General features: G+C 43.1%; 1 protein-coding gene across 1 annotated transcript; it reads left to right on the top strand.

Annotated features, from left to right (window-relative positions):
- Positions 1-5,257: 5,257 nt before the first annotated feature.
- Positions 5,258-9,028, top strand: ptmab (prothymosin alpha b). Its single transcript, XM_062528543.1, has 5 exons — positions 5,258-5,415; positions 7,702-7,767; positions 7,885-7,969; positions 8,170-8,255; positions 8,360-9,028. The coding sequence occupies exons 1-5, from the start codon at positions 5,371-5,373 to the stop codon at positions 8,402-8,404; spliced, it is 327 nt and encodes a 108-aa protein (XP_062384527.1). The 5' UTR covers positions 5,258-5,370; the 3' UTR covers positions 8,405-9,028.
- Positions 9,029-25,545: the final 16,517 nt, after the last annotated feature.

The following is a 25,545-nucleotide window of genomic DNA, read 5'->3' as shown; positions in this document are numbered from 1 at the left end:
ATCTCAGCTACATACTGTAGGTTCAGATGTGATCCAGTCAGGAGGATAATGTGATCTCGAGTCTGTACCACATCAGACCTGCCCAGAGGAAGATGTAGCTGCAACCAGCTGCCCAGCTCCAAGCATCACCATGCTATACTCCTCTCCCAGCTCCCCAGCCCATCAACAACAGGCCACACCTGTTTTGGTAATCTACAGACATTTTGTGTTTACATTTGTGTTAAGTTGACCTCCACAGTCCCTTCATACAGGCACTTTTGAATTTCTCCACAAAAATCACATATCTGTCTCTAGCGCTACAGTATGTCCTAAAAAAAAGTATTATTACACATTTTCAGGTCTAACATCTGAGATATATTTCACACTAGGGGTACATTTGACATTTCATTGGGTCTCTTGAAATTACAATCTTTCACTGATATTGTTTTTGACACAGTATCTCTCTTTTTAAGTCAGAGATGACACATTTCAAGGCCATTTTGAATATGGGAAAGTAATGCAAGTAATTACAAGACTGATCATGCCAAATCAAAACAAATCAAGGCGTTATGGTTTGAAAGTGAGGTTTCACATCCTACAACTGACAGTAATGATCTTGTAGCCACAGAAGCGTGTGACAATCGTTTAGATGAATAACTGAGAGATTAGATGACAGCTAACTGTATATTTATTAGGCCTTACCTTAAATGCAACAACAGCAGAGTGAAGAGAGATGCTTCAAGCGTAGCTGGAATGCCACTGTCTGTGTTTGGGTGTGTTTGGTAAGTCTCTGGCTTCTGACCACTAACTGAATTAGCTCTGTGACTTCTGTGGTTTTATATGTTGAGCTGGCCGCATGCTGGTTTTCCCCCTCGTCTCACATAGTGCACTTCAGCGCCATCTAGACACTCCTCCACTTGAGGTATTTTCCCTCCATTTCAGAATGAGATGCATACCTCTGAATAGCAAACATGATTCAGGATGTCAGCTCTGAAGGGCTGACAAAATGTGGCCTCGCAGTATATCCAGTGAGCTACTGACATGAGAAAGCAAGCGCAACAGTGGGTAGGTTTGGTTCTACAATAATGTGTCCACGTTTGAAGAAGCACATCTGCTCAAAGTGTAGTGTCATAGAACGGCCTGTAAAGGATAACTTCCTACTACAAAAAGTCCACGTGCCGTCATAAAAATTCTGAGTATGCCGTGAAAACGACTACTGTGGCACTTTTCTGAATGTAAAATCCAGGGACGGTTAATCATTAACAGCAAAGACTGAGAATTTAAATTACCTCGCATCAAGATACCGAACAAGCACACAAGTTTATCAGCTATCCCCCCTGCTCTCTACCTTCCTTACCTCAAGGGGTTTTTTTTTTTTTTGACCAAACATGTATCCACATTCCTACTGAATGTCTGTACTGACCTGGAAGAGCAAAGGAGTGCAGCTTCATGTTTTAGTAGTGGGTATGGCATCCAAGGTTAACAGTGGTGGTTGTTACACATTTGAAAACATGTCCTTTGAGTCATTATCGTGGGTAATACATTACATGATACCTGGCCAATTGGATTGACAACATGTGTTATTAACTATCAAATATTTATATATATATATATATATATAGTATATAATATATATAAAACTATTTGTATAACCTATAAATAAAGCCTTAATCTACTGTACTTTGCACTTCTGATTAGATGTAACACTGCATTTTGTTATTTTACTTGCATAGCAACAACAGTTGAATCTGATTTGTTTCACAAGTGCAAAACCTGGATAACTTTGACATGATGATTGTAATGCCCTTTTCTTAGCACACAGAGAGGAGAAAGGGTACAGTTGCTCTGATGGGCTTCATTTTATTCTCCTCAATGCTTTGCCATATGAATGATCCCATCCTTGATCCCTGTAACTCTCTGTTCAGAAAGGTAAACATGATGCAGAGGTACCAAATGTAGATAAATGAGGTAGAGGTACCATAGTGTGTTATTACTCATTTCCAAACTCACACATGGATCCACCCACCCTGCCTAAACTGCCAGGCCAAGCGCTCAACTCAACGGGTTGTAGTCTCACAAACATGCCTTTATCTTCCCAGGAGCTCCCCCCACACACACTGTAGGCTATATTAGATGTCATGTGACAGACGAAATGTATGCTGTTATACTATAGTTTTACTGTTATTGTGTTATTTGTTGAATTAAATTGTAATGTATAATGGATATATGATAGTAATCCTTTAAAGGCAAACAGTATCCATGTATCGGATAATAAGGTGTCTATGAAAACAATGGCTCCCTCATACATAAATGCTGTTCATAGATGTTTGAAAAAGGGGGGAAGGACAAAATGTTGAACGTTATGTCCACACACAGGAGTTGGCTGTTTCATTCAAGGTCCTCTACTTGGCACATACCAGTGACAACCTTCCTCCTGCAATATTTACTCTCTCTCACTCTCTCTCTCTCTCTCTTGCTGCCTCACTTTCATGCACTGTTTAGTCTATTTCTGTGACAGATCATCATTTCCATTATGAAGATTTGATGGCACGAACAGCTTTGAACTTATCAGCCATTTAAAAGGAAGTTGTCAACAGATAGCTCCACCACTCAAACTTTCTGCTTCCTCTTCCTGGGCTGAAAAAGCACGCATATGTGAACCCATACTTATTACCATATAGTAATACTTATTACCATATAGTAATAAGTATGGGCTACGCTATAGTAACACACACACACACACACACACACACACACACACACACACACACACACACACACACACACACACACACACACACAATGGTGTGATATAGTACTGGTTTGTAGAAGAACATGGACAAATGCATGAAACTTATATTCATGAGGGTCTGACTGAAAATGCGCCTGGCATCTGGGCCAGTGAACTTACAGCACGAGCTGTTCACACCACCTCCATCTCCCTGGCAGACCCATCCCACGGTGTGGTTGAGACGTGGGCAATCTCCAGCAGTAGCAACTCTGCAGGTTCTTCAACTCCCATCAGTGACAGCTTCTCACATGCGCGGTTGTTCATTGCCTACTCATGAGGAAGTGTTCTGTGTGTTGTAGCATTTCTTGCACGAGTCAGACTGCCCTTTGGCAATGCATGGCAAGGTGGAGAGGCTGGAATGCAGGGCATACTCACACTAGTTCATAATTGCAGATAAGATAGAGACATTTATTGTTTGATTGATTTATTATGACCAAAGAACCTGTTGGTACTTGTTATTTGGTATTTGTTGGGACCCTCATAAAAGGGTTTACATTTTGTTTGGATATATTGCTGATCATAAATGGCCACAGCTACTAAAAGGAATGACCAAATAATTGGTTGGTACAGTATGTGTTGGTAGAGAACCCATCATGTGTATGCGTTGGGTCTGGGATGTCAGACTTCACTCTTGAGCCTCCTGGAGGTGTCTTGGGCCTAATTCCACAAAGCACAGACGAAGGAAGGAGTGTGTTTGGTACTTGTGCTTGGATTATTATGATTATTCATTATGATTATACTACTGTTTTGGACAGTAAATGGTTGTTGATTTGCCACTGGGAAATCCCCCACCTCTAGCAAGAAACCCCTCTCTTGTGTATATCTAAAATGTATATACTATCTGTGACCTATCAAGTTTAATATATTGCCAATCTCTTTGGTGCTTACAGTTTAATCGCTGCCAAGACATTTTGTGAGACTCAAAAAGAAAGGTTACAATTTGTAACCTACTCCACTATCTATAGTCAGATTTAGACTGATGTATAAAGTTGGTACAGTATGTGCATGTGAGCATGTATCTGAGACAGAGACATGCTATGATTCTTGGGAGCCGACTCAAACCTGGCCAGAAGTATGTGTTATTACATACTCGTTTGAAATTAGCCACACCTGGTTTGCTCTTCACCTGAGCATTCTGGGGAAACATAATGCCCTTGCTGTAAAGCCGATAGCCTATATGCGTTCACCCTCTGATCCATGTATGCGCGTTCGTGTGGTTGTTGGAAGGTCTGCGCAATAACGATGATTTAAAAAAAACACTTCTCGTTATCCTTTTATTGGGTTAAAATTAGGAGCAAAACACGGACACTGACCTCAAACGAAAATCTCCACTCGTCAAACTCGTTACGTCTGAGCCATGAAGAGATCCAGTTTCCAGGATTTACTGGCTACTGTAGGTTCCTTTTTGGTTGATGTACATCCTACCCAATAGCAGTGCGCAAAGCGTCAAATCTCTGTTTACTCGATTTTCCCACCAATCAAAGGTGTGGGATGAAAACATACCGTCACCGAAGTAAAATTTGAATGTAGGTTATGATGAAGAGTGCTTCTATCCCCTCCCCCTTGGTTTGAACCGGTTGCATCAAGTGCTTTGTCCGCGCCATATGTAGCCTACTGCTAGGACAATTATCAATTAGATCTGCGTAAGCTTAATTTGGTCCTGTAGGTTCATTGTCGTCTAGTAATCGCTACTCACCCGCGTATTTTCATTTATCGGAAACGATATGTAAAAGATTTTAGTTTAATTAAAAGCTACGAACGTTTTGACCCCTTTCATGTTTTTGCATTGCTTTAGGCTTACAGCAAGGAATAGAGTGGTTATAAGAAACGAATCTGTATTAAGGCTGCTGGTGTAACTATGACTTTCCTGCGCCCGTAGGCTGCATTTTACGCATCGAGGAGACTTTCATTCCAAATTGACGAAAAGGGGAGGGGCTGTAGTCTGGTGAAGACTGGATAAAAGTACGCGCCTTCCGAGCAGCCCACCGAGTGTTTTTATACATACACCATTTCCGTTGTAAATACCCTAGTTAGTGATTTCTGAATTACCCGCGAACTATCACAATTACTTCAGACGCGAGCTCACTATAGGTCTATTACAAGAATAGTTTTGGTTAAATTGTGGTACCAATCGTCGTTCCAAATCGACGTGACATCGGTTAATGTGTTATTATTGGTTGCTGCTTGAATGCAGTGCGCACTGACATTCGATGACTTTTGGAAGTCTTTGTCGACATAATCTCACCAATTCAAGACCAAATTGGATCTAGATATTGGTGAAGTGGAAATTTGTCTTAACTATTGAGCTACGTCTTTGGCAACGGTCAAACGCGAAGGAGATTGTTGAGAGAGGTGTGTCATCTCGGTTTGGAAACACTATCCATTGTTCCACTTCAACGCGTACGAAACACACCTATTTGGGATTTCTGACCAACCATGTAGACCTCACTGCCTTTCCACCCCGCCCACTAATCTATATTAAAGCCTCCTCCATCGCATGCCGAAAGCACGGCCACATTAACAGTGATCTACAGCGGGTTGCTTGTGGATTATACTTTTGTTTTCGGTGTCCTGTATCATACTAAAATTCAACATAAGCCATGGCAGACACAAAAGTAGACTCCGCAACTGAAATCTCCGCCAAGGTAAGGCTTCTAAAACAATATCAGTTATTCCTAAAATAGAGGAATTTTGAAGGGTTCCGTAACCCAGATTTTATCCGAGTCTTGTTCAGTAATTGTGATAAACTGGAGAGGATACTTGCAAATTTCCATTCACATTTGGCTTCGAGCTACATGGAGAGAACGCAGTTTTGCGCTTAAGTCATTTAAACCTTCTACGGGTCTATTTATTCATTCTAACTATCTTGCTCTTTACAAATAGCGTACAACCCATTCGCCGTGCTTTCATTGTCCGTAGTGTAACAGTCTGCGCGGGTTCTTTGTTTATACAAGCGTGTCGGGTGTTCTTTAACAGTAACGCTTCTGATTTCAGTCTTGCCAGATTTACTCCTTGTGTATTGTTTATGTGATTTAGGCCTGCCCTTGATTGCCGCGAATATGAATTATGGCGTTATGATTGAGACTGTGTAGCCTATAGCTGTTCTTTGTCAAACTGTTTCCAGCATCGAGACTAGGAACCTATTGCTGTTGTAATTTCGGCTGTCGGCACTGTTTTGACCATCGGCCACATGTACACTGTCAGAATTATGGCATTATTTGGAATAAATATGGCTGTTGACTCGAAAAGCCGCGATGCGCGGAAGATGAACAACTTTTGCCGGTTTTCCCCGGCCGTGACTGAAGCCCACAGCCTTGACATGATTGATGCGCTCTCATCCCCCTCACACTTCTCATTCGTTTCGGCTTGGGCATTTCGGGTTCGATGTAGATTTCTGTATGTGGTACCCAACACCGGTTCATTTCAAACACAGTAACATTCGTTTGCGCCGTAGCCATAGCACAAACACATTTCACATTTCAGCTTCGTAGCGCGTATCCGTATGGTTACACCAATCGGATGCCTGACAATTACAGAATGAATCGGAGCTGGAGCCTGAGGGCTCCGCTGGAGCGCATACCTTTTAACTGATGAGTGTTTTTAATGAAAAAAAAGAAAGATGAACGGAAAGCAGGTTTTTGGACTACATGCGCAATTGCTTGAACTTTAGCGTAGCTTACGTCCGATTTATTTGAGCCAACCAGTTTAGAAGGGGAACTATAGACTACTGCGAATAAAAGGAGATGCGTGTAAGGGTGACATGTTTGCGATATTTGATAGACTGAGAGCAGATACTATTTAAGACCGCTAATCATCACAAACCTGAACGCGTAAAACAGCCGAGTCCCGGGTGCTATTTTCGGTAATAGTACCTCTTGTCTCAGCGGGTGGGCTATATCAAAAATGACCTTATCAACTAAACATTAACCCTTGAGTAACCCACTGCTCGAAGCGAAGTGTCGCCTCGTAGCGGAACGATGATGGGTAGGCTAAATCAATATATCTAAATTAACAGAAGTCACGACACACCTTTCCGACACATGATAACCTACAATTTAAATGCCTATAAAAAACCATGTATTCACTCAAGTTAAGTCTACTTATTTAGGACCCACTGTATTGTTGGCTAATTCAAGGAGACGGTACCACGCGATGAAGCTTATAAACGGCTTAAAGGCTAAAGATTAAGCTATAGGCTATAAAAGAATTGATTGAAACCATTTGGTCCGCATATGAATATACATCGCTATAATTAGAAGGTGTGTTGTCACCTTGAAAACCGTTTTCATGATTAGGCCAGGCTTCGATCGTTTAATAGGCTATATGAAGTTTTTGGGGGTAGCTTGCTCGTGTTCTTTAAATGAAATGTTGTCTGTATGGGCGCGTTTATTTAGGTCGCAAGTTTCTGCGGCCATGCTTTGGTCCCATTGTTTCGGAGCTCGTTCTCAATCCTCCTCTTGCTGGTTCTGCATCACAGTGCCCCGTTGTGGTATTTAAATAAATTATTCGGGTACTCTGGGAGTTGCAGTGTTTTCCCCGGGCGTGTCTTCGTAGAAACATATGGTGCTCACAAAACTCTCCGAACTACAATACCCATGGTATCTCAACATCAGTGTATCAGATTACAAAGCATTAAGCTCGGTTGAAGTAGGCGGGAATCGGAATTGAAGCATTGAGTGGCACCAGGCAAACAGCCTTCCTAGCCAATAACGAGAGTCCCTGTTGTGTGAGATTCCTCCCCCGCCCTCCTCGTGTGGAGGGGGCGTGTTACCAACGTCACAGATTAGGTCTAAATCGAGAATAATTGCAGCGTGTTATCCCTTCCCTTAACTTGTAATGATACACAAAGAAATAGTTTGGTTATGTTCTCTTGTACAGCGTCAGACTTACTCAAGACCCATGTGGAATTTTTGTGTTTGTGTTTTTCACAGGATTTGAAAGAGAAGAAGCTCTTGGAAGAGAAGGAGAATGGAAAGGATGCTGCTACCAATGGAAAGGTGAGGTCCTTTGGATATGTTTCAGCATCCTGGACTTGTAAACCAAATTCCATTTTTAAGGTCAAATGGTGAATGGAAACTATCCCATTAGTAAGTTAGTTACTTTTTCCCTAAAAGGAGAACGAGGAGAATGGCGAGCCAGAGGTAGATGATGAGGATGACGAGGAAGTGGATGAAGAGGACGAGGATGAAGATGGAGAGGGTATGTATAAAATGTTTTCAACGTGATGCATTCACTTTTGCAATATCTTATTTTGGAAAATGATTATCTTGGCTGTAAAGATAAAATATAAAACATGTCAAGAGAAACAATTATTTAAATGGAGAGAATTGAATTTGATGGTCTCAAAAGTAAACGTTGTAGAGGATTGCCTAAGACTTTGTATTGTTTCCCTCGAGGAGATGAGGAAGACGATGAGGATGATGATGACCTTGGTGGTGGCACAAAACGAGCAGCTGACGATGATGACGATGATGAAGATGACGAGGTAGGGGGCATTCACTGAACATAACTTGAATGAAGATATTTTAAGTAAGGGCCCCACCTCATTGTTTGACTTAAAACATATATTTTTTACTTTCCCCTCAACAGGACGAAGTAGACCCCAAGAAGCAGAAAACCGATGACGACGACTGATGCAATCCTCCGTCCCACTGAACTGTTCAAAGCCTCTTCAGTTCCACGGTTGGGCTTGAGGACAGACCTCAGAAAAGACATAAAACATTAAAATAAAAAAAAAACATGAAAACATGGTCATCATCAAGCAAGTTCACCATCCGTGCTCAACCAACCCGACTGCAAATTTTTCTCCAGGGAGAACCACGACAGATTCCAACAAGTGTCTCGACATTCTGAACGGCAAACATAAAACTGAAATTTGTTTGTATTTTTATTTACATTTTATATTTTTGTACATATTGTTATGAGGTCAGCCACTTTATCATGATCTCCTGTGACCAAATCGGTGCTTCTGTATGAAATATACCTTGTTTGACCATGTCTCAGTTTCAACAGAACATGTACAAATCAGCATTGAATTCAGAGCATTCCAGTAAATTTTATGTATGAACCTTTTTGTTGTACCATAACTAGTTGCACCATAACTAGTTTTTTTGTTTGTATGAAAGGGGTTGGGCCAAAGAAAAGGAGTTACTTTTCTTGTTTTGTGTTCTTTTTTTTGTCAGCAGTTTTTGTTTAACCCGGTCCTTTTTAATGTATGTGTGAAGTTTGTTGTTCAACAATAAACCTTTTATTTTGTGAGTTGTACAAGATGTTGACCTTTTTTTGGAAAAACAATGTCATCACTTTAAGTAGGCATACTCTGTCTGGAAGATGAAGAATGGAGAACTCTTGGCAAACTTTGAGTTATCTTGGAGGCATGGTGCTAGTTCTTACAACTTCCTTTTAGAATGTCCCTCTAGATACAGTTCTTCACATATGAATACCATGTTTAAATTCTATTTTAAGGTTTTAATCTGTTGGGTTTTAATGTATTTTCATACTGTATGTAGATATTCCCTCACCTCTACTCTACCTCTAAAAATTAGGAAGTCCATCCATGGATGTATAAATCATTTTACATGTTATAACAACATGTATACTATGTTTATAAACAAATCAAAGTATTGGTAGTGCAATAGCTTTTTGGATACTTTCCAGGGCACTTATCTTAGAGAAGCCAACAACGTATTTGAGTGGGCTTGATGTCAATAGAATAATGAGTTGTACTCCCTATACAGACAGTTATCACTTACTCCTGTTCAAGGTACACTAGCACATTTTAATCTGCCACTCCTTGTATCTGGATTGGTTGCTGTTGTTCTTCAGCAAAAACAACACTATGGCACTTAATGAAACAGAACAGGTAGTTCCTGGAACTTTAAACAGCTCACAAACACATCGCCTTAGATGAGATGGCAACCTGCATCCGGTGTAATGGGGTGGAGGGGGGTTGGCTGCTGTTCTGTGCAGCTGTTAAATCCTCACAGTCTGGCACCTATATCGCTTCCATCTCCCCTCCGAGGGTGAGCTACTGTATATGTGTTAATTGTGTTGCATGCATACCCAATTACACAGCTAATGTATGCATGATGTAGGTTTAGGCATCTTAGCAAATGTGTAGCATATACCACTGGAATGGGCCTACTTAGACTATATGTCATCTAAACCTATGTATCAGTGTTTACTTAAAGAGAAAGTAAAATCTAGATCTTTTGATATCCATTAATCGTTTCATGCTTGCCACTGGAGAACAAAAATCAGGTATTTGTGTGCCAGCTCTGAGAACTCTCCTATAAACAGGCAGCCCACAGCTGAGAGTTTACAGCACAGTTGCATTAGAGTAGCAAAAAGATGGCGCAAATACAGTACATGTCAATCAAATTGAAAGAAGATAATGCTTTACAAGTTTTACAGGTTGGCATATTTATGAATGTCATCACCTGCACAGGGTTTCAGAGATTGCCATCAAACCTATTTATGCTTCAGTCAGAATATGATCTCCTATGGACCCGAGTCAGTAAACTTTGAAATGACTCTCATCCTGTGTGTCTACCCTCACCTAAAGGTGGGCTATTGACAGACAGCCTATGCTGATGCCTAATCTCTGCTGTCCTCTATGTAAAAATCCAGATACATCTGCGATGTTTGCATAGTAGGAGTGGGTGACTCAGAGGAGTGGCGGTGGTTTGGGCGGGGATTGCGTTGCACTGGAGGGTTGTTGACCTGGCATAGCTACAGTGGAAGGGGAAGCTTATTGGATATATCTCCCCGTCAGAGTTTTGGGGCTTAACTGTCTGGGTCAAGTTTAAACTGGTCTGCTGTGGAGGCAGAGGGCAGAGCCTAGGGCTCTATCGCCACTCCCCCCCCAAAACTCAGCACAACCCCAACGCTTCACTCTGTGGTGGCTACAACACACACTTGTGCTAACAGGTCATGGCAAGCAGGTTTGTCTTAATAGTTCACCCAAGGTAAAAGAGAGTGAGAGGGAACTGGTATAACAAGGCAACGTCACCTATTTAGATATGAAACCATTGAAAGTTGGCGGGAAGTCAGATATGCAGCATCACTCTGAAAGCATAACAGCTCCACTGAGCTATCATACCTGACTCTCCAGGGACTACGGTAGCATGTGATTCACACAGGGTGTCAGTGTGCTTTCGTTTTCCTCTTCCTTCATTTTGCTCAGTTGCTCAAACTGTCTCGGTTGGCAGTTTCATGTGCACATATGACACAGTTATATGCAGTTACACGCAGGGTGCGAGGGTGTGTGGTGTGAATGATCACGGTTAAACTGCCATGTGACTTTCACTGGGGAAGGAAGAAGCAATGCAAAGCAGGAGATGAAATTCACTTTCAAAACAAACACCTTAAAATAGGCTGTGCCCTCTACCACCCAACAGTGTTATCAGGATTTTACAAAATCACCATCATACAATCCACTTCATCTTATTCTAAAATAACTTGATGATAACCAAGTTGCTTTACATGCAACTCATCATAAATCAAGCATATGCGTAGGCTACTTATATTGCATAATATCCAGGGCTTGTGCAAAAATACTTGAAAAATAAGTGTATTACAAATATAGGCTAGCCTACTATTTACACACAAATAGCCTACAAGCATACTCATGCGATCGAGCTTGTATTCCTTACCAGCATCATTTTGAGTAGACCGTGTTATGAAACATTGACTGGGTGTTGTATGGCCCCGTCTGCGTGAATGTAACCGTGTGTCATGTTCAAAGGAGTGCGACACCGTGTAGCGAACCTCGATGTTGACTTCGGAGGCAGTGAAAACAAGCCATCTGCTCTGATGGCTGCTGCCACCCATTTTAAATAAGGTCTTGCCTGCCGCTCAGTGGTGAATGATGATATTACAAGTAAATCACATGAATTAAAATGCTCGTAAGAAACTGTATGGCACACTCCTAGAAAAATACCAAGAAAAATAAACCTCAAAATATCTTTATAAACATACAATTTCATGCAATATTTACATTCATATTCCTCACATAGTCTAATGCGCCATCACATCAATCAGTATTTAATTTGAGTGGCTTAAACTCTTTGCTCGGTTCTTTGCAATACTTTTCAAATGCAATATTTTCTATTATTATCTATTTTTTTTAACCTCCCTGTCCATCACTTCAAAAGAATACAAAATCACACAAAAAATGCAGACTTATTATTTTTTATCTCCCTTTTTTAAATTCTGAGGCCTTTTTATTGGTGCTTTTAAAAAGCTGTATTCAAACGCAGGTGGCCTTCTCCCTACTGAATACAAAGACACTAGCAGCTCTACCCCATGCAAAAAAGGGCCTCAGGAAAGAGTCGGTGGGGGCAGGGGCACTGGGGTAGGACCTGCTGTTTACCCCCCACCCCCCACCACACACACACACACACACACACACACACACACACTTCTCTCTCTCTCTCTCTCTCTCTCTCTCTCTCTCTCTCTCTCTCTCTCTCTCTCTCTCTCTCTCTCTCTCTCTTTACTATGCGGCCCCCCTCTTCATTTACTGACAACCCCACCCACTAACCCCTCTCTCCAAGGCTCATTGTTACTCAAGACTCCGCTGAACACACGGCGAACAACAGAGGCCTCACCTAGCAACCACTGCTGCTGAGGGACATGGTGTGTTGCTTGCATCATGTGTTGTCTCGCCAGGCAAACTCCTCTGAGAAGCTCTTAGCTTCTCATATTTGCTGGCATCATCAAAATAGGGAATGGCAATGAAAGTACAGATGGAAGGGTAAAGTGATGATGACTGCACATTTTTATTGTTTTTTTTATCTTGCATCTGAAATGGAAAATAAGTCATAAGCATACTGATTGTATTGATTGTTTCTATATTGAAGAGTCTTTTTTTTTGCAGCTGTCATGCTCTTAAGGGCATTAATGGAGTGCAGGGGAAAGTTGGCGCAGTCCGTGCAGGGGGGGAAAGCCTGAGCAACATACATAAGAGGCTGCTCAACTTTACTCTGAGAATGTTGTTCTCTCAGAATGTTGTCTGAGAATCATTTTCTTTTTTGGTTTCAAGGACCCCTTTTGGGGGAGAAACATTTCCAAGGACCCTCTCATGGCTGTAACAATTATGCATGCCATTTGTAATCTCTGAAGTTGTGGCCAGGTCAACAATCCTGTGTTTTCTGGCAATTGTTGTAACTTGGTCTTTTGTCAGTTTTGGACAACATAGACTGACCCAATCATTTCTACACATTCATCAGCTAGCTTGCGGACAGATAAGCCAAGCTAAGCAGCAGTAGGAATGGTTCTGCATGACCTGAGGGAAGTTTTTCAAGTTCAATGTGAGTGGGAGCAAATAGACACAATTTGCTTGTTATATGGGTGAAAGGGGTGTCGTCTGTGGAAATTCATCTTTAAAATGATAAACCTCAACTTTAGCATTTAAAGTTAATTATTTTACAGACCCCTTGGCTATGGGTCACGGACCTCAAATTGAGAACCACTGTTCTAAATACCTGTAGTGATATTTCACCTTTTGAGGGGTTTAAAGGCGTCAAATATCGAAACACTAAAATAATTGAAATAATAATTCTAAAAATGATAAAAGTTCAGCTAGCCTATGTTTCATCTAAACATTATCTGATGAGTCATATGTATAAAGTGTGTGTCGAATACTGCCTAAAGTGTAAATAAGTGTAAAACAAATGATTTCCTTCAATATGCATAGTACAAGCAGATGGCCACTAGGGGGAAGAGTTACTCTGTATTTCGGCGATTTTTCTCTGTAGTGCTGTAGCCTGCATTGCCCTGCATCACTAGAAAACAGCATTGTACCAGTCAAAATCAACAGGTGTCAGCAAAGGGCAGGAGCACCTTTGTAAGTCGGTGAACTTCAGCTCAAGGAAAGAAAACCCCAGCTCACTCTTGGTTTTAACAAGCTCTAGGAAAAGAGTCTAGACTAAGAGTCTAAAAGCATATGAAAAGTTCACAAGTCAACCCAAATTTCCACTAAGGTAAGCTACTTAAGATGTTGCATTTGTAAAAGGCTGACTTGCTCAAAATGTGATCTGTCAAATAATCTGATAGATGCTTTCTATTTTTTTTTACGAGCCAAACACAGATCCATAAACCGACTATGTGAATGAACATCCCAAAACCTCCACTTCTCAGTAAGCCAATACAGTCTTTCAACCACTTTTCCAAGGAACACACAGCCTAAAGGAGTTGTGATCCATACAGTACCCCCTCTCTCTTGGCCAGTAGTTGCAGAACTATAGCGCTGCCTGCAGGTGTTGGGTTTAGGCCTGGGTGTGTTCGCCGGTGTTGTTGATCCTATTCTCAGCGCCGGCGCTTAATCGGCTTACGCAAGCCCGCCTTGTGCCTCGGCTGCCTGTGGCCTCTTCCCCGCTGGCCGACTCCTCCTGGGAAGCTTTTGTCTTGTCATAGAGCACCTCGCCCGCACATGAAAGAGCCGAGCGGAGCAGGCGCCATCCTTTTGTCTTGCGTCTCGTTTGAAGCACAAAGGGCGGCTTGTCTGCGGTGGAGCTCCAGGCTGAACTTGGGCCTCAGGTATAGGCTATGGTGGATATATGAGCCGAGAGAAGTTGCAGGAACTCGAGACCTTTGGCCCTGGCCCTTGTTCGGCCTTTGCCTGAGTGATGCTTCTAAAACACTCCTCCCTATATCGCCACCTCCCGGTCAGTTTCTCAGCTTCACGGCGTGGGGTGGCTTTGACAAGTGACCACTGTCACAGAGACTTTTTCTAGAAATCCCCAAAGGAGGAAGTGCTGCTCGGAATCTGACCTGCGACAGGCTCTACTTCCTCTCGGTCTGGTTGACACGCAGCGGTCAGTTCGCATCATCAATGCGCTGGGACTCATGGATTCTGGGTGAGAGTCCTAAAAAGAGAGATAAAAAAAAGAAATCAGCGCACGGCCAAATTCCTTTGAATGAGAGAGAATGCTTGATCACACTGGTCTCATGCAGAACACAAGGCTTCTGCGCCGTCTGAGTTATTTATAGAGAGATTCCAGCATGTGGCCAACAGATGTCTCTTATCTCCTTTTTCACAGAGGACAAAAAAACCTCAGAGATTCTGCCTTTGTTGTAGATGCAGATGCTTCCCATTTGCTTCAGTTACTTTTATTAACAGTAGGCAAATTGCCTCATCTGCCCCCCTATTAGATAGCTGCATGACATGTTGTGTAACTCAGACCCCTGCGTATGGTATCATTCCTCACACTCAGTGACTGAGAGCATTAAACATTGAAATGTGACTCAGCGTCTGGCAGCCTGTGTGTGTGTGTGTGTGTGTGTGTGTGTGTGTGTGTGTGTGTGTGTGTGTGTGTGTGTCTGTGTCTGTGTGTGTGTGTGTGTGTGTGTGTGTAATGCATACAAACCGAGCCTTGCTGTCTGCAAGAGACTCGTCACAGTTGTCAGTGTCACTGTGTCAGTGGTGGCCCAGGTAGCTGTGGACTCTGGGGCAGGTCTGACGACTGGCCTGTTAGGGCTTGGAGGGAGGGGAGGAGGGGGGGATGCTCTGACAGGACATAAACAGACTCTGGATATTCAGACTGGTTGTCAACTTGCAGTCAATGCCCCTGTCTGCATAATGGAGAGGCTCTGCTGTTCCTGAGCAGACAGAGTGCACACATTTGTTTGTGTGTGTGTGTGTGTGTGTGTGCCAAAGTGTGTGTGTATGTGTGAGTGTGTTTCTGTGTGTGTGTCTGTGTGTGTGTGTGTGTGTCTGTGTGTGTGTGTCTGTGTGTGTAGGTGTGTGTGTGTGTGTGTGTGTGTGTGTGTGTGTGTGTGTCAGTGTGTGTGTGTGTGTGTGAGAGATGTGATGTTTGGCATCGGTGGCGCTAAGACACGGCAGACCAGCCTGTCACAAAGGTCAGACTTGTGGGCGAGGCCAACGGTAATGTGTGCCAAAGTTGTGGGCAGAGCAGTGAAGTGAAGGAAAGCACGTGACAGCCATGTAGACAAGTGACCAGGATTGGAGATGTCCCCCACGTATAGACTTTTCAAAGTCAGACCTTTAAGTTACACTGTTTCACGTGCTTGAAGCACACTCTCTGTTGTAGAACACATCTGAGGCAATGGTAGATGGTGTTCGGATATCACTGACGGCTGCATTCCTGACACACACCCTGACTGCCAATGACACACATCTTGCTCAATCGCCACCAAAGCTGAGGCTCAGGACGGCGGTCGGTCAACAGGGCGGCTGAGGGAGTCGTGAGGGAAGTGGAGCATCAGCTGAACTGAACCAGAGTTGTGCATTGTTCACAGAGGCCACGTCACCACTGGAGGAGTGCCAGATAGACTTTGGTTCCAGAGTCCACCTGGTGGCACTACAAACGCTAAGGTCATGATGACTTTACCCACAGAGAGCCTCCACTGTGTCTCAATTGAAAATTCACAGTGCATTCAAGGATAGGATGCTGGTCTACATTGTGTCTTTGTCAAAAGCATGTGCTTAGCTTTTCAAATCTGGAGACAGTTCCCCAGAAATAGAGGATTTCATTACTGATGATAGTGTATATTGAATTTCCTAAATTCTCTACCTTCGCTAGTCTGTATGGAATGGTGACACTGAGATGATGTTACATTGTTACAAAAATGTTATTCTTTAAGTTCAGCTTGAGATGACTGCATGTGTTGTAATCCAAGTGAAAAGTTCATGCATTGATGACGGTCAGGCGTGTTGAGTTTAGTGTGAAACTGGATGTGACAGTTCCACTGTGGAGCCCTCTGCCATTCAGAGACGGGTGACTTGCTGACCCTGGTATCCAATGCATGAGTTGAATCAATGTCTCCATCTAACTAGTCACACATTGATTCGGGAACATCACATGATGTCACAGTGCTGTCTCTTATTGTCCGTTCTTTTTTTGTCGACACAAATGCCCAGTGTGTGTGTGTGTGTGTGTGTGTGTGTGTGGGAGCGTGGCTCCTCGTGAGCATTTAATCAACAATGGTGACCTGTGTGCAGTGGGTCAAGGCATGGCATGAGCTCTGTGGTGGGGCAGACGGCAGGCTGACTCAGCACACACTGAATTTAAAGTCGCCACTGTTTGCAAACCAGCCCTCTCTCTCTATGAGTGGATGGGAGCGTGACGGGGCAGATTTATGGAGCCTTACTCTGCAGCAGTATACAAATCTCCTCCATTTAATTTCTCAAAGAGAATAAAACCTTAAAGCAGCCAAAAAAATGCCAAAACTGAATAAGGAAGCATAAGGACTGTATTCGGTTTTGGCATTTTTTTGTAACAAAATCGCAAAATATCATACAAAAATGACATAAATATAATTTGAAAATAGCATGTATAAGACAATGCGCAACATATTAAGCCATGAAATGAGTAAAAGGAAGGGAAAGAAAGAGCAGGTAAGGCATGGGTTCTGTTACTAATGCCACTTGTGGTCATAATCATTGTCACAATGTGCTTTTCATTTTGTTCTCAGCATTGCAATTACGTTTGAGACTCATAAAAACCCTGGAAGTTGACTCCATAAAAATGTTGCTCTCAAAACAACGGCTCTACCACCTGCTGAGTTTTCTCATCATGCCGGGGAAATAAGAGCAGGGCAGAGCAGACCCATGAGGAGAACACTGTGAGGAGGTCAAACAGATAGCCTACTGTTAGCACATCACAACAAGTTGTAGTTGATGTGCAATTTTCATTGGAGGCCATTGTGAACTAGCCTAGAAATCTAGACGCACCCTAGCGGCCAAAAATATTTAGTTTGGCTTGCCAGGCTAATTGTGAACCTGATAGGAGTAAGATGACGATGTTGTCAAAATTCCTGGCTCAGGTTTCTCAGGGGCGCAACGTTCTTTACAAACTGCTACTCATTCGGGTCCACGGCAGGGCGTCCTACCAGAGGTGTATTACAGGACTACAGGAGTCAAGTCTGAAAGGACTATAAGGATATAAAGGCATGAAGTAGACTCTCAACCTCTTCATTACATACATTAAGAAAGCCCATGCAGAATATTTCTCTTTCTCTCTACCCCTCTCTCTCTCTATCCATTTGTCTTTCTCCCTGTCCCTTGGTGCTCCATACACATAAATCTTACACATACAGTATGTACACAAGCTCACCTAATGCCCTGATTTTGCTGTGTGTGCACTCACTCACTGGGCCAGCTCAGTCATCAGCTTTACTCACTCATTAGCCCTGCTAAGTGTGCTAATTATCAGATCCATATAACGATGCTGGCGTGGCGTCTGCTACCTCGCTGCACCCACTGGGCGGTGCGCACTCCCCGCACCTCGCTTTTGTTTTGCACCGCACTGCACTGCCCTCCAGGGCGTCAACTCAAATGCCCTTTCACCCTGATTCTCTTGAACCTTACCCTACCGGAGGAGCAGGCGCTACGGCTACATGCTGTCACCGAGTGTGCACACAGGAGGAGGAGGGTGATGATGATGATGATGATGATGATGATGATGATGATGAGGTTTTGGTGATGCAGGCACAAGAGCACTGTGTTTTATTGTGGGATGGTGTGCTAATTAAAACCAATCATGCTTAACATTTTCCATCAAGCCGACGTAAACATTTCACACCCAAGAGGTTACTTTTGATGCTGCTTCATTAAATGGACACATTTAGACTTACTTGTTGAGTTGCAATATTATGACAAACTTTTTTGTGATTATGGTCACACGGTTTATCATCATGGTATGTTGTATTTGTCAATAGTGTGTATTTGTAAGCCAGAGGCTTCCCAATTTAAAACCCAGGAGTTGAGACATGGAAAATAGTTTTGAGTGCATAATGGTTGGCTTCCTCCAGCCATTATGTCCATTGAGTATACCAGTATACAAATGATGGACTTCTCTTACCACAATACCAATATACTGCTGCAACCCCCCTAGTGTCTTTGTCAATGCTCATCCTATGATATATTACCATATTACCTCTACTATAGAGCCTATCAGCCCTCAGATAAAACAATAAAACACTCAAATCATCAACTCCATAGTGTCTCCTTTTGACCTCAGTGCCTGGGCCAAGTGTGGAGCATCTTGGAGGTGAAAGAGTGCTCTTGGCATAATGTGAATGGTGGCTGAGTTGAGCGGGGATATCTGGACATCTCAGCCTCAGGTAATCAGCTTTGCTTTGTGGGAGGAAGGCGCCTACTAAACCGCCTACAACCCCTGTCAAACGGCTCAAGCATGGCCAGACAGCCAGGCTCTCATCTCTGACTCCCTGGGGTTTATCAGCATGGCTTTCAGAGATGCTACACTATAGGATGAGATGTCTGGCTGCTAAATGGCTTTGTGTTGTGATTAAGGATAGCTGAATTTGTCAGAATGGAATTTAACGATAAGAATATAAACAACTATCACTTTCATTTTCCAAACATCAAAGGCACTCTTTAATAGTGTTGGAAACTGGCCAAGGGTGGGTACCTTTTGAGGTCTTTGCTTTTTATTGAAAGACAGAGAGACAGACACATAAAGAGAGAGAGAGAAAGAGAGAGAGATGGGGTAGGGTGGGGGGAGTGGTAGGAGGGACAGTGGGATTAGCATAACTAAGGAACATCAAAGAAATCCATGTATTTAAAGTGGAGATGATTGTCATGCTGCTTACACACAGGAAACAGTGAGGACGGCTCGGCACTTACACAGACCCCTCAAAACACAGCACCCCTCAGAGCTGTGTTCTGCCTCGCAGAGATGCACATCAACAATCCGAACAACAGAAACACGGGAGAGCAGCTCGCCAAAGGGGAAAGTGTGCACATTCAGCAGTGGTGCAAACACACACACACACACACACACACACACACACACACTGTTTTATGCACATGTTCAGTGCTCAGGAAAGATAACATACATGGGAAACAGCAATACTAGCAGTTCACCACTAATGCTTTTGTCCCTGCAATGATAGCACATGCTGTGTTATCATTTTGCTAGCCCCCAACTGACTGATTATTGCTCCTGTAGGCAGACTCAGGAGAAGTGGCGATATGTATTAAGCCCTGTCTGCATCTGGCCATGTCATTACTCCCTCACCGCAGACCTCCAAAGCTGCTCTCACATAGACACGGCATGTACAGTATGAATCAGGTGAAAAGGAGCATGGGATTTGCTTTTACGCTTTATAGTACTTTTTTAACACTGTGTTACTAAACTGATATATCTGTAAAGTAGTATGTATTCAGAAACACGTCATGGGATGTTACAGAGTGGGAACCTCCACGTGCATGAATATGGGGGTCCAAGCAGGAGAAGCCGCACATGCGAGTCGGTTATCTCTCAGTGGAGAGCTCAGCTGAGGCTTCTCACATGGCTGCTAAAGTGCTGTTTGTTTGTTTGTTGTGCTCAAGGTGACTCTCAGGAAAACGCCCACTCCATTCACACCCGCATCAGATCCTCTGACACTCGGTGTATTCACAGACTCTCTCCGCCGACTGCAGGTCTGCCATATGGTCATCACTGACCACCCCCAGTGAGCAAAGGTTTGTTTACTGCATGCCGATAAACAAACAGCACATTACATCTCCTCTCTCTCAGCCCCTGATCCAGCATGTGAAGGCGGAGCGACACAAACCACCAACATGGAATGGAACTCGATATTTAAACCAATCAGACATTTAAAAATGAGAAAGATCAGTCTTATGTCTTATACATGATCTTATATCTTACATTTAATCTTTGATCTCATATCCATATCTTAGACTATAGGTGTATTACTTCCAGGAAAGGGTGTGGCAATACGAATAGATTTGTGGAAGGGGGGTGGGATTAGATGTGAATCAACTGTCAGTGGATCCTAATGCATGTTTGTACATGCATGGATATTTTCATAATCATTATCATATGCATGGGTGTGATGTTTCTGGATTTTGAGTGTGAGAAAATTACAGTATGTCAGTATGTCTGAAAGTTGTTGATGTGTTTGTGTGTTTTGGGGTTAAATGTTTTGGCCTAGTGAGTAATTATGTGCTTTTGGTGTAGTGTGTATGTGTGTATGCATGAGAAACTGAGAGAGAGGGAGAGAGAAAGTTTCTCTCTGCATGAGAGGTAATGTGTGTGTGTGTGTGTGTGGGGGGGGGGTGGTGTTTGTACAGGAAGGGGTGAGTGAGTGGAGGCCCAGTTCTCTCTCTCTCTGCTTGTCTCCGTCTATCCCTCTCCCTCTCTCCCTCTCTCCCTCTCTCTCTGTGAGCTGCAGTCAGGCCCGTCCCCTGGGCTAAGCTGAGCTGAGCCGAGCTCTCTTTCAGGAACTCAAAGAGCTTTTGTGCTGCCTGGGACACAGCCAAAGAGGCTCCGGTGGCAGTGTTACCATGTTTTGCATGTGTTTGAGTGCATGTTAGGTGCTTGGAAAGTGCATCTAAAGGTGTGTCTGAGTGTGTGTGTGTTGCGCATCCGTGCATCCCTTAGTGAGTAGTAAAAGACAGGGGTACAGGAGGACAAGAGTCAACATCGAGCATGTGTGTGTGAAAGAAAAGTAGTGATGTCAGTGTGTATGTGCCTGTCTTTGTGTATGTACTGTACCTATGTGTGTGTGTGTGTGAGTGAGATGGTGAGAGAGAGAAAGAGAGTGAGAGAGAGAGAGTGAGAGAGTGAGAGAGAGAGAGAGAGAGAGAGAGAGAGAGAGAGAGAGAGAGAGAGAGAGAGAGAGAGAGAGAGAGAGAGAGAGAGAGAGAGAGAGAGAGTGAGACAGAGAGAACTGTGTGTTTCACAGAAATTCTGCACAGTCATTGTCTTTGCTTCCTTCACATTCACTCTTTTCAGGAGCAACCAGACACCACAACTCTGTGTGGGTCCCTTGGCAGGGCGGAGGCGGCCTTATGACCAGGGCCCATTCACCCAGAGCTCCCCAAGTCTCCCCTGGTGGGCGGCATGACGGCTCCTTCTCCTCCTGAGGGATGTGGTCAGGGCCTCCATGCCGGCCCAGTGAACGCCTAAAAGGTACTGTAAATGCCTGGGTCGACTGGAATCCCACTGTGGGATCTTGAATTGGATTTACCTGTGTCTTTCCTTGCGGATTATCCAGCAAAGCTACTTCTTGGAGTCTGCCGAGACACGTAGCCTGAGTTGGCAGTTTCCGCAGGCTGTCTCCCCCCCCCCCTCTCTCTACTCCTCTGCTCTGCCAATAGAAAGGTCATCAGCTGCCAATCCACACTGATATGTTCATAATTGAAAGTGTGCGTGTTGGATTCATCTCGTTGCGGATTATTTATTTAATTGCCTCCAGAATCAATGACATCCTTTCGACTGACAATGCAACCCCAATTTCGGTGATCTAATTGCGAGGCGATGCGTGTTCTGAATAGTGAGCTCCTCAGATTCACTCCGTATTGGCTCTCATTGTCATCTCTGATTAGTGCAGATGTGAGACATGGGTCCCTCTGGCTGATAGCATGCAGAGCAAAACAACCAATCAGTAAAAAAAAACACAATGAGAAAGATCACGTTGGCTGCAGAAAACAAAACAAGATAAGAAGATGAATGAAAGTCGAGTCATGCTGATGCTAAACATAGTGTAGTGTTGCCTGACAATGAAAAGAAGCTCAGCTAGAAGCCCAATCTAAATTTAGTTCTTGTGCTTATTTTTAGCCTCCCCCTTACCTGTATGGTCTAAACACACACACACACACACACACACACACACACACACACACACACACACACACACACACAAACATGCATGCACGTTTTTCAACTCTCTCTCTCTCTCTCTCTCTCTCTCTCTACATCCCCATAATAATTCCCATGTTGTGACTAATTACAGCAAACATACCAGCGAACATTTTGGACAGTTTTTTTTTACTGTGAGGCAAAGACGTTTAACCTATGAGGCACAATGACACAGTTACTACTTGATTACTAGCATCTCCAACACATCACATGGTTTCTTACCATCCAAACCCATTAGCAAACAATAGAGACACTCAAATTTAAATTAATATCCATGTTGTTCAAATCTGGAATTCCTTTCACTCACTAATTATAAACACCTATTTCCACGTTTTATATAATCATACTGTTGTATCAAAGTATCTGTCAGGTGCCACCTGGGTCTCCCCACCTCACCCCTGATTCTCTGGTCTGTTCTGAAAACAATGACCCTATCAGAGGAGAATGGGATGACCTCAGGGGCCATGGAGGAGTCTTCTCCGTTATGCAAGAATTTCAGCAATGACTGGAATTTCACACATGCCATTTATCTGATGTTTACACTTTGTGTGTGTACTAAGCTATCACAGGCTGGCAGAGCAACTGCCAACCAGATTCAGGCAAGGGGTGGGTGGGGGTGGGAGGTTGACGACATATGGCCACAGACAGACACAGAAGGGGCACTCCATGTGTATGGGCATTCTATTAATGAAATGTCACATGGCTCCTGAACAGGCCGGAGAAAACACACACACACACACACACACACACACACACACACACACACACACACACACACACACACACTCGTTTACAGACAGACACACTCACACTCACTCACACACACACACACACATGCACAGGCAGACAGATTATCTATAAACGAAATGATGAGTGACTCTCCGAGCATCTGTTCATCCCAAATATTCTGTAATAGACCTGCTGCTCGTATGTCCCCTCGTCTTTTTTGCACCTTTGCTGGTAAACCCATGTAATCCAGACCAGGCGGGACTCCACATACGGAGCAGAGAACAGACCACCATGCAGCAACTGCTAAAGGGATAGTCTGTCTGCATGCATGCATGTGTGGGTGAATATGTGGGCAATAATAAGACACTGCCACAATGAGTAAAGACTGTGATATTGCCTGTACAAAACTAAACCAATCAGACTTAACAAGGAAATGACCATCTTTGTCACGGTGGTTAGAGTATGGGGAAGAGTGACTTTCCATGGACTGTTGTGAACAATCTCATTTAATGGCAAAGAGTGTCACAGCGAGTGTCTACTGTTAGCCACGACACTGATGCTTCTCTCTCTCTCACACACACACTCCATCCTGAGCAGTGCACTCTTAGTTCAATGTACAGTACTGCGTGAAAAGGTCACAGGATGGGTATCATGGGTCCCACGCTGGATGGGTAAGTGATGGACTCTATTAAGCATGTTGAGCTATTATCCCCCAGCTAAAGCCACAGCAGGTGTCTGGCTGTTTACAGCTAATCTGGACGTTTCACACTTGTCTATTTGCTTTATTGTTTGATGTGTGCCGTTTCAGGATTAATCCCTTAGAATAAGCAGCTAGTTAAAGCCATTGTTTTAGATTATCTTTGCAAGGCAGGGATTAGTTGAAATCGAGTGGCAATCAAGTGAAGACAGCTTATTGTAAAGCTCCATGCCCAAGCATTACAAGAACAGCATTGTTTTCACCTAATTATATGATATCCATTGAGGTCTATGCTAATTATCAATTACTTATGTGTCTTTGTTCACAATACCAAACGGATCAAATGGCTATTTCATCAGAAAACACTAGAATAGCATTTCGGTTTGTGAATTGTGCTTTCATTAAAGCATGAACTTGAGTGCTATATTATGATTGGGTTTCTCCCCCACACAAGAGACTAATGCAGACTAAGTAGGGACAATTTTGGTTGAGTGGAGAATATCCTTGGACTCCTTAGTTCAGTTGTAAAAATCCTGACCTGATTAAATTGCACTGTTGAATTTCCTGCAATATAGTGTGTGACAAATCACTATCAAATACGTCAGAATGTTTTAATCTGATATGGCACATCATATTTCATATTTCTGCAATGCACCCAATACATTTCCATAACATCCATCCCTTGAGACAAAGCCATTATTCTGTCTCCTCTCTGTAATGTGTCAAGTGAAATACTCATAACTTTCACATCTTCATTCAATCAGCACCAAGTAAGAGGTGGATAAGGTTTGTGTATTAATTCTTGCTATGGACAGGATTAAATTAACAGACTTATTTTATGATGTAAGGTAGGATTTGATAGCACCATCTGGCCATTCACAACACTTTAAGCCCCAGCCCCGGACTGTCATCTCTTGTGCTCCGAGAACCAAGGGGCTTGAGTAGATTACAAGGAAATCCCTTCTGGTTCCACAGACAAGGAGACTGGCCACAGCTCTTGTCAACTGTGTGCTTGAAATAGTGCCATTGTACCACTGTGTCCATTCAAACATTTTATCAATGACATTAATGTCATCGCAACTCTGTGGGGATGTGCATAGCAAACACAAATAGATGAAAATGTTTTTAACAGCTGATACAGTCACGCAAATTGGCCTCCAAATGAAACAAGTTAAAATTAGTGTCCTGATTCATTAATTGCCTTTCAATGTCTATGCTAAATGAGTGCAAGCAATAAATACTGGCTTGTGCGATTTATTTTTACCACTTTTTACATAGGCTAGTTGAACTACATTAAGTTAGGCTACATGCAATCTATTTAAGCCGGCAACTCAACAACTCAACTTATCAACAATTTTGACACAAATGATAAAAAATGTTAAAAACGCATGAGTAATGAATGTGTTGTGTGGAGCAAGATAGTTTGGTCTGCTGCAATTTAAATGTCTTAAAAATGCTGCATATGCAGTCTGAGGCACCAGTTGAACAGTTTATTTATGCTCTAATCATTTAAGTCCCAATGGTAACATTTGCTACTGTGGGGACTTAAATGCTCTAGCATAAATAAAGCCATGTCATGATATTGCCACGAACAGGTTCTTTGCACAAATGCAAACTCACCAAAAGCAGTGAAGGGAAACAACAACGATGCTGCCAATAGTGCTCCAAGAGACCCCTGTTAATACTGCTCAGGCAGTCTGGCTTGCCTTGTGGCT

Source organism: Sardina pilchardus, chromosome 2 (genome assembly GCF_963854185.1).
Source record: "Sardina pilchardus chromosome 2, fSarPil1.1, whole genome shotgun sequence".
NCBI classification, from domain to species: domain Eukaryota; kingdom Metazoa; phylum Chordata; class Actinopteri; order Clupeiformes; family Clupeidae; genus Sardina; species Sardina pilchardus.
This window is presented reverse-complemented; position numbering and strand designations above follow the sequence as displayed.

Excerpts from the sequence above, each read along its gene's own strand:
- ptmab (XM_062528543.1), top strand. The coding sequence starts at position 5,371 with ATGGCAGACACAAAAGTAGACTCCGCAACTGAAATCTCCGCCAAG. Across the intron at positions 5,416-7,701 it reads CAACTGAAATCTCCGCCAAG|GATTTGAAAGAGAAGAAGCT; the intron begins GTAAGGCTTCTA and ends TGTTTTTCACAG. Across the intron at positions 8,256-8,359 it reads ACGATGATGAAGATGACGAG|GACGAAGTAGACCCCAAGAA; the intron begins GTAGGGGGCATT and ends TCCCCTCAACAG.